General features: G+C 41.6%; 1 protein-coding gene across 2 annotated transcripts in view; it reads right to left on the bottom strand.

Moving 5' to 3' along the window:
* Positions 1-8221, bottom strand: part of LOC147718130 (phospholipase A2 inhibitor and Ly6/PLAUR domain-containing protein-like) — a 31896-nt gene extending 23675 nt beyond the window's left edge. The window contains exon 1 of one of the 2 annotated variants that reach the window (XM_086919203.1): positions 8155-8221. In XM_086919203.1, the coding sequence (XP_086775329.1) occupies positions 8155-8206 (52 nt within the window). In that variant the 5' untranslated portion in view covers positions 8207-8221. The remainder of the gene's footprint in view (positions 1-8154) is intronic. The other variant, XM_086919202.1, reaches the window with a different exon arrangement.
* Between the last annotated feature and the right edge of the window lie 3682 nt (positions 8222-11903).

Here is an 11903-nt window from a genome sequence, read left to right on the forward strand (position 1 = left end):
GACTTCGAAAGAGTTGTGAGCCTGGGAATGTGCTGAAATGCTACACCTTGCCAAGCAAGGCAGATTGAGGAGAAATATCTTTCTTTACCCATGTTATTTCCTCTTTTCACCTGTGCTGCATTCTGCAGGAAAGAGAAAAGCAATCTAGAGATCTGAGTGTAATTGTGCTTTCAATTCAAAGAGAGAAATAAGTGTAAAAAACAAGTATAGATGCTTTATCGTTAGAATGGGGCACATTCAATGTTGTGATGAAACATGTTTAGAATAAGGAGAAGCCAAGAAACTACTAGCGTTGCATCATACATACAGCACATTTTCCTTGTTTGCACCAGGCGAACCTTTTAAACGATGCCCCCGGCGCAAACAAGAAAAATGAGCTTTATTAGGATGAAAGTGCAGCCCCCATGGCAGCCGCAAACTTGTGCTGCTTTTGGGGTAGCGCATTCATGTGAAAAACAGAGCCGCTGCTTTGGTGCAGCTCCATGTTTCAAAGTGCAGTCAGCAACCTACCTGCCCTTTTAAGGGAGATTAAAGATCCTCTTGCAAGTAGGTGCAGTGAGTGACTGCACCTCCCTGCAAGGGAATGTCTGGGTGGCGTCAATGGGAGCCCCTTTCCCCCTTAAAAGGGCTGCTATCAGGGCATACTGACATTGTGCCTCTGACAGCTTCTTTGCCTTTGCCCGCATCTGTAATACAGTGCTGGTGCAGAGGCAAAGGGAGTCCCTCATTTACATGTGGCCAAATGCCCATGCAAATGGAAAACCGCCCCCCCCGATAATAGCGCTGGCGCTTTCAGTCCGCCAGTGCTATTGATATTACAGAAGGGGGCGCACAAGCATCTGAGGCCACTTCTGCAATGCCAAAATGCACCAGGGGCATGCAAACTGAGTGCTATCACGTGTTACATCCATGGGGCACTTCTATTAACCCCTTCGCTGCTGATGACGAGCTCAGCTCATCATCAGCCACAGTGGTCGTGTGCGGATGACGAGCTGAGCTCGTCATGTAGCGCGGCTTTTGGAAAAAAGCCGCACAGCGCAAAAATAACCGCCGCAGCGATGCGGTTAAATAGCCCCTGGTGCTCAATGGTACAACATGTAATGAAAAATGAAATTACAGCAGAGAACAGCTGTTTGGAAAGTAGAAAATTGAAGGAACATAAACTCAATATGGCACTTGGGGTGAGATGAGCAAAAACTGAAGCACTATAATATTGTAACTGACTGAGACAGACAGAGACAGGACAAGACAAATATATATCGAAAAGAGCGCACAGAGCTTTGCAGATATAATGTAGATTTTTCACATCTCGGTGGGCAGAAAAACTGGATTTTATTAAAGATATTAAGGCTAAGAATATGCAAATCTTTGACTTCCCCCCCTCACAGCAGCAACAATAGAAATTAATTTAGGACCCGATTCACAAAGGTAAATGATGAAAGCCTGAATTTGTGATTTTCAGTACTCACAAAGGGGAACTTCCTCTGGTAAATGCCATTTTCGTATACAGAAAGTCATAAAGATTTTATTTAACTATGCACAAAGGGCATTTATGATAAATAAATGCCTTTTGTGAATACCAAAAGTCATAGAGATCAACTGTTGTCTCAGTTTACCTATGTTAACTGGGTCCTTTGAAAGTTAAAACATTCTAGTCAAGTATATAACACTGTAACATGCAGCCCTCTTCCTTCTTCCAGCGCTGCAAAAAAGATAAATACAATTTCTGAAATAGATTCCAAACTTAGATGCTTCCCAAAGGACACACCAGAAGTAACAGTCCAATCTTTAATAATCTGAAAGAAAATATAAAATATATAAAGTTATTCCACCCGGGTGGGTATATGCAGTTGGATAATCTTAGCCTCTTTATATCTAATACAATTCAGAATATCTGCCTACCAGACTGTGAGCAATCTATATTTCATGTCAGGACACAGAGGCTAACATTATATAAGTTTAAAATTTAGCTAGCACATTGTTAATTGGATTAGTCATTGGTTTGAAATAACTTCAAAACATTTTCTCATTGGAGCAATCAGCTGCCCTTAAGCCGTCTTGCAAGACACCTCCTAAGATGAAAGCCTTGGAGGCTGACGCAGCCCTGATGGAATGTGCCCCAAATTTAGAAACATCCACACCAGCTTTCCTCATCACATCTTTCACCCACCTTGCTAAGGTGGTGGGAGTCATGAGGCCATCTGTGTGAAATTAGCACTTGTGTGATACCATTCCTCACACATTCAGTTCTTTTTTCATGTTTTAATAAACATTTTACAACACAAGGTTTTCCATTTCCTTGGAAATAAGGGTAGAAAATAGTATTTGATAACATTGTTGTTCTTATTTTCATATAGAAAGAGACTCCTTCAGGTTTATTTGTCTTGCTGGTAACATCTAAACTCTTACATCTGTAGTGCGTCTAAAAGATACCAGTCAGAGTAGAACTGTCAGTTTGTAGGAAATATGTTTTAGCGACAAAGAAGAGATTTCACCCCAATTCTCTAGGACCCGTAAAACATCTATAACACCCCACAGTGATGTATACTTTGGTGTGGGTGCATCTAGGACTTGCATGCTTCACATTATTTTTCTTGTCAAAACATTCTGTCTGATGGGGTTGTCATCTAAAAAACAATATCCAGTTGAGCTAGCTGACCCATAAACCTTCACTGTTCCTTAGGACCAACCTCATCCAAATAACTCTGTTAAATAGTTAATTATGTCTTCTAAATACATTGAAAGAGGATTAAAATCCCATTTAAGACACCAACAAACCAATATGTTCCAGCTCATTCGGCATGCTTTCCTCGTTCCGGGTGCCCATGACTCTCATATGAGTTTAAAAGCTTCTGTTGAGAGCCCTGGGATTTCCTGATTTCTGCTGAAATCTTCCAAGCCATCGGTGTGTGAAGACCCTCTTCCACAAGGTAACATTCTACCTCTGGCCCTAGGATTATGGTTTTGAAGTTCGGCATTAGTATTGGGAAATACCCAAACTTGCGATCTCCAGAGATGGGTTATCACTACTTTAATTTCTCTGCTTCTGTGTGTTTTCAGGAGAACTCTTGGTAGCATGGCAAACAGCAGAAAGGCATAGGGCGTTGGACATCTCCAACTCTCTAGGAAAGTGCCTACCCCACTGATCTGTGGGTGTGTGGATTCCAGCTGCAAAAACCTTCTTAATTGTGTGTTTAATTTGTCTACAAAAAGGTCCCTCCTGAAGGGGCCCCATTTCTCCTAAATACTGAGAAAGATCTCTCTGTTGAGTCTCCAATTGCTTGAGTCCTTGAGGTACAGAGAGAACTAGTCCACTACACCATGGTTTAACCCAGCAATATGTTCTGCTACACCAGGTATTCCTTTGTTCAGACAATAGCCCCAAATGTCTTTCCCTAACTCTGCTAGGCCCTTGGAGTGTGGTCCACCCATCTTGCTGACATATCTCACAGCTGATATGTTGTCCAATGCGGAGCTTCACACAGCATGTTATCATTCTCTGTGTAAAACTGCGCACAGGATAGTAACATTGGAACATTTCTAAGCAGTTGATGTCTAATTTCCTCTCTTGAGTTGTCCAATGTCCCCCGGTGGAAGAGGTGCAACATATGGCTCCCCATCCTTCTAAGCTTGTATCCAATTCTATTACTAGTTCAGGTTCCTCCCCAAACACGGCCCTCCCGTTCCATGCCTCTGCACTTTTCAGCCACCATGATAGTTCCTTCCTTGATTTGTGATCCAAAGTCAGCATTTGTGAATATGACGGATTGTCTGGCAAGTGGTTTGTTTTGAGTCTTTGGAGGGCTTGCCATTATAGAGGGCCTGTGAATATTGTTTGCATTGTTGAGGATGACAGCCCAGACTCCTTGCTCAGGTCATGAATGATATTTCCTTTTCCTTAAATACCTTCCTCAACTTTTTGTGTAATCCTTTTAGTTTTTCTCTTCGCAGTAGGAGTTCTGCATTGACCATGTCTTCAATAAAGCCCAGAAACTGAGGGGCAAATTTACAATAAAGTGGCAAAGCATTGCGTTAAGCCAAGAAAGCTAATGACACACTCCATCATTTTAGAAATGCAGGGCTACGCCATATTTACTAGAATATGGTGCAGCCCTGTCTTTGACCCTGTGCTGGTCCTAACTTTAGCTGCCTAGCGCCAAAGCAGGCACCGTGCCACAGTAGTGCAAGGGTGCCTGTATTGAGGAGAAGATTGTTTATGTGCAGGAAGGTCTCCTTTTCTGCACATAAACAATCTGTAAATGCCCTCTTCTAACTTCTATGTGTGCATATCTATATATCTATTTTGCTGTTTACCTCTCTGCCTGTGCTGGAGCACTTCTGGATAGCTTGTGCCATGCACACACACTGGGTTGTATACTAGAAGGCTACCCTTTCTGTACAAATGTCTATGGTTAGACATAGATACAAGCTTTGTAAATCTATTTGAATGCTCTCTATTACAACACACGCAAAGATGGAAATGTTTGGAGAAAAGAAAAATGAAATTATGGCTGATGGCATTTCAATGAGGTGTCATGTGACGTAATAAACACAGCAACCTACATATGACATTTACATCACTGGCAATGGTGCATTTTGTGGGTTAACTTACTGGAAGGTTAAGTAAACCAATGATATGAAACCATATAGCATCACAGTTTTAGGGACAGAACACAAACAGTGACACTGATGCACATTGCACAAAGTCATAATAGCAGAATAAATAGGGATCCCTGATATGTGAGTAAGCAAGAGAGACCACTCAACAAAGGCACATTTCCTATAGTTCAGTTCCCCGAGTTTTTCGTTTCTGAAATTCTGAACATTTCTGGGTTTCAGACATGCTGACCAAGCCTTAGTTACAAATATTCTGCTTAAAAGAGCAACCAAATATAACTAATGTGATCACACCTGACTCTTTTCTAAGTAAACTTCTGGAGTGAGGTTAAACCTTTTCTCATTGACTTGCTTTTAACTGTAAACGTTTATGAGAACAGATTGCAAAACTGCTTTCAGTGTGATATTTTGATCAAGACTTATTACATTTTGCTAAGAAATTGCAGGACACATTCAATCCTCTATTGATGGGGTTGGACTAGCCGGATTATGTATTCCGATAGCTTCACATAAACATTAAAGCCAAAGCTCAGTTGTCATACATCATGAAAGATTTCACATTCTTAACCCATCTCTGTTCAGCCAACATCCAGTTTTACAAAGTAATAGCACACCATGGACACAGGCAGGATAAAGAGTCTAAGCTCAGGACCTGTGTATTACATCAGGCTTTGATGAGCCTTGTTCATGCACTGTGAAGTTGTGAAGTTGAGTTGTGACACAAGTCTGAGGTTTGGTGGTGCCCAAGAACATACAAGTACAGCAACAAATTAGACTTGTTGGTACAGATTTTGTTCCACCTTTCATCACAATATCGACTAACATTATGAGGATGTTTGGTATGTGAAGAACCTCACACAGGAAGACAATTTCATCATTTTACCACTGGGCTAAATGAGACAATAGGACACATTTCCCAACAGAGGAAATCCTTAGAAGCTGGATCACATTTACATACCATCTTGAAGGAAAAGCCAATTATAGTTCTTCAGTCAGGATTATTAGTAAAGGCAGAATGGTTCAACCATTCAAACCTGACCTAAACCCAGCATCAAACCACCTGAGACAGATGAAGACGTTCGGAATGTCTAACAGCCTGGACAGGAATGTGGAAACAAGACTGTGGAAGCAGTTGTTTCCACCTGTGTCTTGACAGTGCGGTCACAGATGCCCTATAAAATACCTGATTGAACTAGCCACTTGCTTCTCCCTGATCCCACTTTTCAGGCAAATATATTTTGGTGATCAATTCATGGAAACTGTGACAATAGGTGATCTGGAGCTGATTACTCCCAATCCTGAACCTGTTGGAGACCATAACTGACTGCATTGTCACAGGGACACAAGCCTCAGGGTACAGGACTCAAACATTTAGCAAGATCCAACCAAGCAGAACCTCAGGCAGAACCCCAGGTAAAGTTGTGCACCCTATGAAGACTAAAAGTCATTGCAACTCATTTTACTTATAGCCCACCCTGGAGCACACCACTTGGGGTACCTAGGACCGCACCAGATTTTCAGGTTTGTGGTAGGGGGGACCCTTGCAATTACAGCTGTCTAAAACTGAGATAAAGAATTAAACAAGCAAAGAAAAAGACAGGGAACATGGTAAAAAAAGAGAATAGATTAGTAGATAGAGTCAGCTGGGACATTTAAACTTACAGCTAATTTCTGGAGAGAATTAAGTACTGTCCTAATCATTACTCTCTTCATATCAATTGTCTGAACTGGGGTGGCAGAGTGGGCTAAAGAACGGTGATGTATTAAACCCAGATCTTTTGACTGGGTGTGAGTGTTTGATTGATTCAGATGCTCCGTCCATCAGCACCCCCTTTTGTACCACTTTTGGCCGCCACAAGTGTGGCAGGGTATGCTCAGACATAAGAACCTTGCTCACTTTGCCACTGGATTCAAGCAAGCCGGGCTGAAGACGGCTGGAATGCCAGAAACCGGTCCTCCGAAGCTTGTTTCCTGTCCAGGGAAGACATGGCTTGGCAGTTCGGGCTGGACTGTTCTCATGAGGCACAGGGTCAGACTGATTTGCATATAGCCATGTCTGAACTGGGGTGGCACAGTGGGCTAAAGAACGGTGATGGATTAAACCCAGATCTTTTAACTGGGTGTGCATGTTTGATTGATTCCGATGCTCCGTCCATCACCACCCCCTTTTGTACCTCTTTTGCCGCCACAAGTGTGGCAGGGTATGCTCAGACGTGAGTCCCTTGCTCACTTTGCCACTGGATTCAAGCAAGCCGGGCTGAAGACGGCTGGAATACCAGAACCGGTCCTGGGAAGCTTGTTTCCGGTCCAGGGAAGACATGGCTTGGCAGTTCGGGCTGGACTGTTCCCATGAGGCACAGGGTTAGACTGATTTGCATATAGCCATGTCTTAACTGGGGAGGCAGAGTTGGCTAAAGAACGGTGATGGATTAAACCCAGATCTTTTGACTGGGTGTGAGTGTTTGATTGATTCAGATGCTCTGTCCATCACCACCCCCTTTTGTACTGCTTTTGGCCGCCCCAAGTGTGGCAGGGTATTCTCAGACGTGAGCCCCTTGCTCACTTTGCCACTGGATTTAAGCAAGCCGGGCTGAAGATGGCTGGAATGCCAGAAACTGGTCCTCTGCAGCTTGTTTCCGGTCCAGGGAAGACATGGCTTGGCAGTTTGGGCTGGACTGTTCCTTTGAGGCACAGGGTCAGGCTGATTTGCATATAGCCATGTCTGAACTGGGGTGGCAGAGTGGGCTAAAGAACGGTGATGGATTAAACCCAGATCTTTTGACTGGGAGTGAGTGTTTGATTGATTCAGATGCTCTGTCCTTCACCACCCCCTTTTGTACCGCTTTTGGCCGCCATAAGTGTGGCAGGGTATGCTCAGACGTGAGTCCCTTGCTCACTTTGCCACTGGATTCAAGCAAGTCGGGCTGAGTACGGCTGGAATGCCAGACACCAGTCCTCGGAAGCTTGTTTCTGGTCCAGGGAAGACATGGCTTAGCAGTTCAGGCTGGACTGTTCCCATAAGGCACAGGGTCAGACTGATTTGCATATAGACATGTCTGAACGGGAGTGGCAGAGCGGGCTAAAGAACGGTGATTGATTAAACCCAGATCTTTTGACCGGGTGTGAGTATTTGATTGATTCAGATGCTCCGTCCATCACCACCCCCTTTTGTACCACTTTTGGCCACCACAAGTGTAGCAGGGTATGCTCAGACGTGAGTCCCTTGCTCACTTTGCCACGGATTCAAGTAAGCCGGGCTGTAGACGGCTGGAATGCCAGAAACCGGTCCTTGGAAGCTTGTTTCCAGTCCAGGGAAGACATGGCTTGGCAGTTCGGGCTGGACTGTTCCCATGAGGCACAGGGTCAGACTGATTTGCATATAGCCTTGTTTGAACTGGGGTGGCAGAGTGGGCTAAAGAACAGTGATGGATTAAACCCAGATCTTTTGAGTGGGTGTGATTGTTTGATTGATTCAGATGCTCCGTCCTTCACCACTCCCTTTTGTACCTCAAATAAATTAAGGTATGATCACCTTACCTCCAGTTATCAGTCCCTGGAGAATTGCCACAGCTGCAAGGATATCCCTCATGGTGCTAGGAGAGGAAGGAGTACGGTGATCGACTCTCTGACCTGGATCACTTGCCTGGGTCTTCTCTACATCTCATAGTCAGGGCATGTATTTTATACTGCCACAGAATCGGTGGGGTACATAATGCCTGAGCTCTGTAGTGTACACAGGATGTTGCTGGAATCTTTGTACGTAACTGGGTGCACTTGTCTGGTTGCTGGCATAATTCTTTAGAAATGTATTAAAATTAAGTATATGACATGATGTAATGGCATTTATTGAGTAAATACCAGACTGTACAGAGGGCATGATTATAAGTGCAGGGCTCAATTCCAATCGAACAAATATATATGTACAGGAATCATAACTATGAATAATAGTTAGGAATATTTACCACGGGTGGAGAATGTACTGCATAGAGTCATTATTGCACCTATCAAAATAAATGACAAAAGAACACGCAAACATGAAGAATTTTGGCAGTTAAATTCTGCATCCACATGTGCGGCTGCACTACAGAGGCCACAAAACACCTCACCCAGGATATCTTTGTCCGGTTTTTATTTAGTGCAGTAAATACCTCCTTCCATTCCATCATACTATTTGTTATCACTCCTGCAAGATATGCTGCAGATGCTGCTTGTTGTATATTATCTCAACTATACATTCATACCTTGAAGTAAATGTAGAAATTGAAATTCTACCATAGGAATCCTAAAGCAAAAGTTTGCTAAATTATTAATCATAGTTAATGAATATGCAGATAGCATGCAGAAGAACATGCTTGTATCACATGTATATGGTTCATTTATTATTTTTCATTTTCTCCTCAGGTTTCCTTGTTCTCTGATTTTCTGCTCACCTTATCAACTTCCCAAACAATCTGAGGAGTGCACAGTCAACACGTGTTTTACCTCTTTCTGGCATGCAACTCTGTTTTTTTTTTAAGGCTGTGAACAATTTCTTTATAGTAATAAAAGCCCATTCTCAGATAAGAAATAATCAAAGCTCAGTGAAGGTGATTACCATACAGATTTGACACTTTTCTGCACTCGTGCTATGACTGGAAATTTCACACTGCGCAGGTGAAGCACTTGTGTTGTTTGTGAAAGCACGTGAAAGAAAGTTAAACAAGTCTTCCCAAGCCCTACCCTAGCAACTATTCCTTTTAAGGACTGTGTTCTTATAGACATATCAAAGTTTACTTATCTCATTTATGTCTCAAGCAGAACATTTAATAGTGAGGTGAAGGTCAGCACATGCACTCGAACAAGTGTGATTGAAACATTTGTGGTTTTTTAAATTACTGGACCAATATTTCAAGCTGTTAACAGATCATTAACAAACTTAGAGCTAGATTGAAAGATGTCTACAATACTACATTGAGCAGACCACACCTGTTAACAATGTAACATTTAATCATGTAAAACTTTATTGAGAATATAGCTCAATCTTTTGATTGTAAAATTTGTTAAACAACTTCTGCTTTGGAAATTTTCCATACTAATATCTACTCAACACAGATGGATAAATCATTTTTTATTGAGGGTTTGTGAAATCTGACAAATGATAGAATGATTGAGTTAAGGTCACTCCAGGGGTCATCATCAACAGAACATTGATTCATTAACTTATTTAAATTACGCCTGGGTGTGTGAAATCTGACAAATGATAGAATGATTGAGTTAAGGTCACTCCAGGGGTCATCATCAACAGAACATTGATTCATTAACTTATTTAAATTACGCCTGGGTGTAGTTCGCGGAGTATTGCTAAGCAGAACTTTGCGAAGTTACCAAAAAAACTCTGCAAAGTTCCATGAGTGTCAGAGTGCAGTGTGAACTGCAGTTTGTGCTAGTATCCCTGCTGCTCGGGAAGAAATTCTACCCAAGCGACAGCTCGCAAACTTACCATTCGCAATCGCGAGTGGGAAAAAACTCTGCTGCACATCGCGAAGCAGAGTTTTACGCACATCGCGAGATCCCCGGAGTGCAGAGTGCAGAAAACTCTGCAAACCCCGTGAACGGAACCAAGTTCACTGCCCAGGCCTAATTTAAATATTGGGAAACAAAGACATAATCAATTGTACTCGGTATAGTCGTAGTATAAAAAGTAGAGATGTTACCTGAAACAATCAGACTACTTTAGGAGGTCTTACGAACATTATTAGTTGTCAACACATCCACAAATAATTCCCTTGGATTGGACTGAATTTGCAGGATATACACGGATCGAATATCATCAGACCCAAATTCTGTGTAGAGAATAATTACTCAAAATTTTACGTTTGTCAGCAGAAAGGAAAAACAAAGTCTTCTTTTTCAACAGAGGAGGGAATAAAAGATTTCAAGGTTAGCAAGATTGAGAATTTGGGAACACAAAACAATAGTTAACTTTTTTGTTATCGAAATTGAGAAACAGAATAGTACACTTCTTTGCAAAGGTCGATTAGAGACCTTGCAGATTTCTTTGAACAGTTGGAGTTGAGCCCATCCTTATATCTTCCTGAAAAACATGCAAAAGCAGGCAGAGGAACAGTATTTATCCAGAATACATTGTCACTGGACCAAGTTTCTTGAATAGTGCAATATCATGAAAATGTTAACATTTTAACCAATTCATATTTTGCAACCTAGAGGAAAAGCCAGGTATATTCTACGACAATGGTGTAATATAATCATCAATAGAGCCCCTTGTGTGCCCTCCTCTGAGTTGGACTCATCACTATCCACATCCGGAGTTGGTGGAAAGGCTGCTTCAAATAACTCAGAACAAGATTAGAATTAATATTATAGTTATAAGACAGAACAAATGACAATCAGCCATTTGCATCCAACAATAAAGGGGACACTGTATTCTCTATTGAAACATTATATCTGTCAGACAGACAATCATGCACATTAAACAATATCTGGGAAAGTTGTGACATAACTAGTTTGAAGAAATAGCCTAAGTGTATGACTCACATCCCTGAGTTTGAGATACAAGTAGAAATCAAAACAGAGAATGTCCCCGAAGAAAGTACTGTCTCTAAAGATAATAATTCTTCAGTCCCTAACACAGTCTTTTTGGGAGTTTCCAATACATCTTAAATGCCTGGCAATGATAAAGTTGGGAAAGCTATGCCTGAGTGAAATTTAAATTTGCCTGGCCTAATTTCCATCATTCTGCAAATTTAAAGGTATTCTTAGTACAAATTGCTAAAACTATGCCATTTTGCCACTTTGAGAAGTTATACTGAATTGGTTTCAAAAACATAACACGAAAACACCATTCACTGTACAAATAGGCCACTAACACATGGGAACAACAGACATCGAGCAGCAATAATTCACAGTGTTTTTGTTTTTTGCACTATTTTCAACAACAAATTTGTTCTTGAACAATACATTGACACAAGGACACATTTAGCTTTTAAATTTAGTGCAATCTGACAAATTTTCATTTGCCTAATATCAAACAGTTTAATCAAACTTTGGCGTAATTGGACAACAGCAAATTATGTGAATTTCTCACACCCTAGATAATAGTGATTTAAACATTCCCACAGTGAGATAGTGCACAGCCTTGTTTTTAAGCTGAGAAATATACTCAGTCTGAGTAGCAGATAGAATCCGGACATTTAATAATCCCATGATGTGGGTAGTTGAGCAATTGAAGCAACTTGTGCTATGAAGTGGTAAAAGCTGTACTGGGCTTTACCTTCAGACCATGTGAA

This window comes from Lissotriton vulgaris, chromosome 4_2 (assembly GCF_964263255.1).
Source record: "Lissotriton vulgaris chromosome 4_2, aLisVul1.2, whole genome shotgun sequence".
NCBI classification, from domain to species: Eukaryota; Metazoa; Chordata; class Amphibia; order Caudata; family Salamandridae; genus Lissotriton; species Lissotriton vulgaris.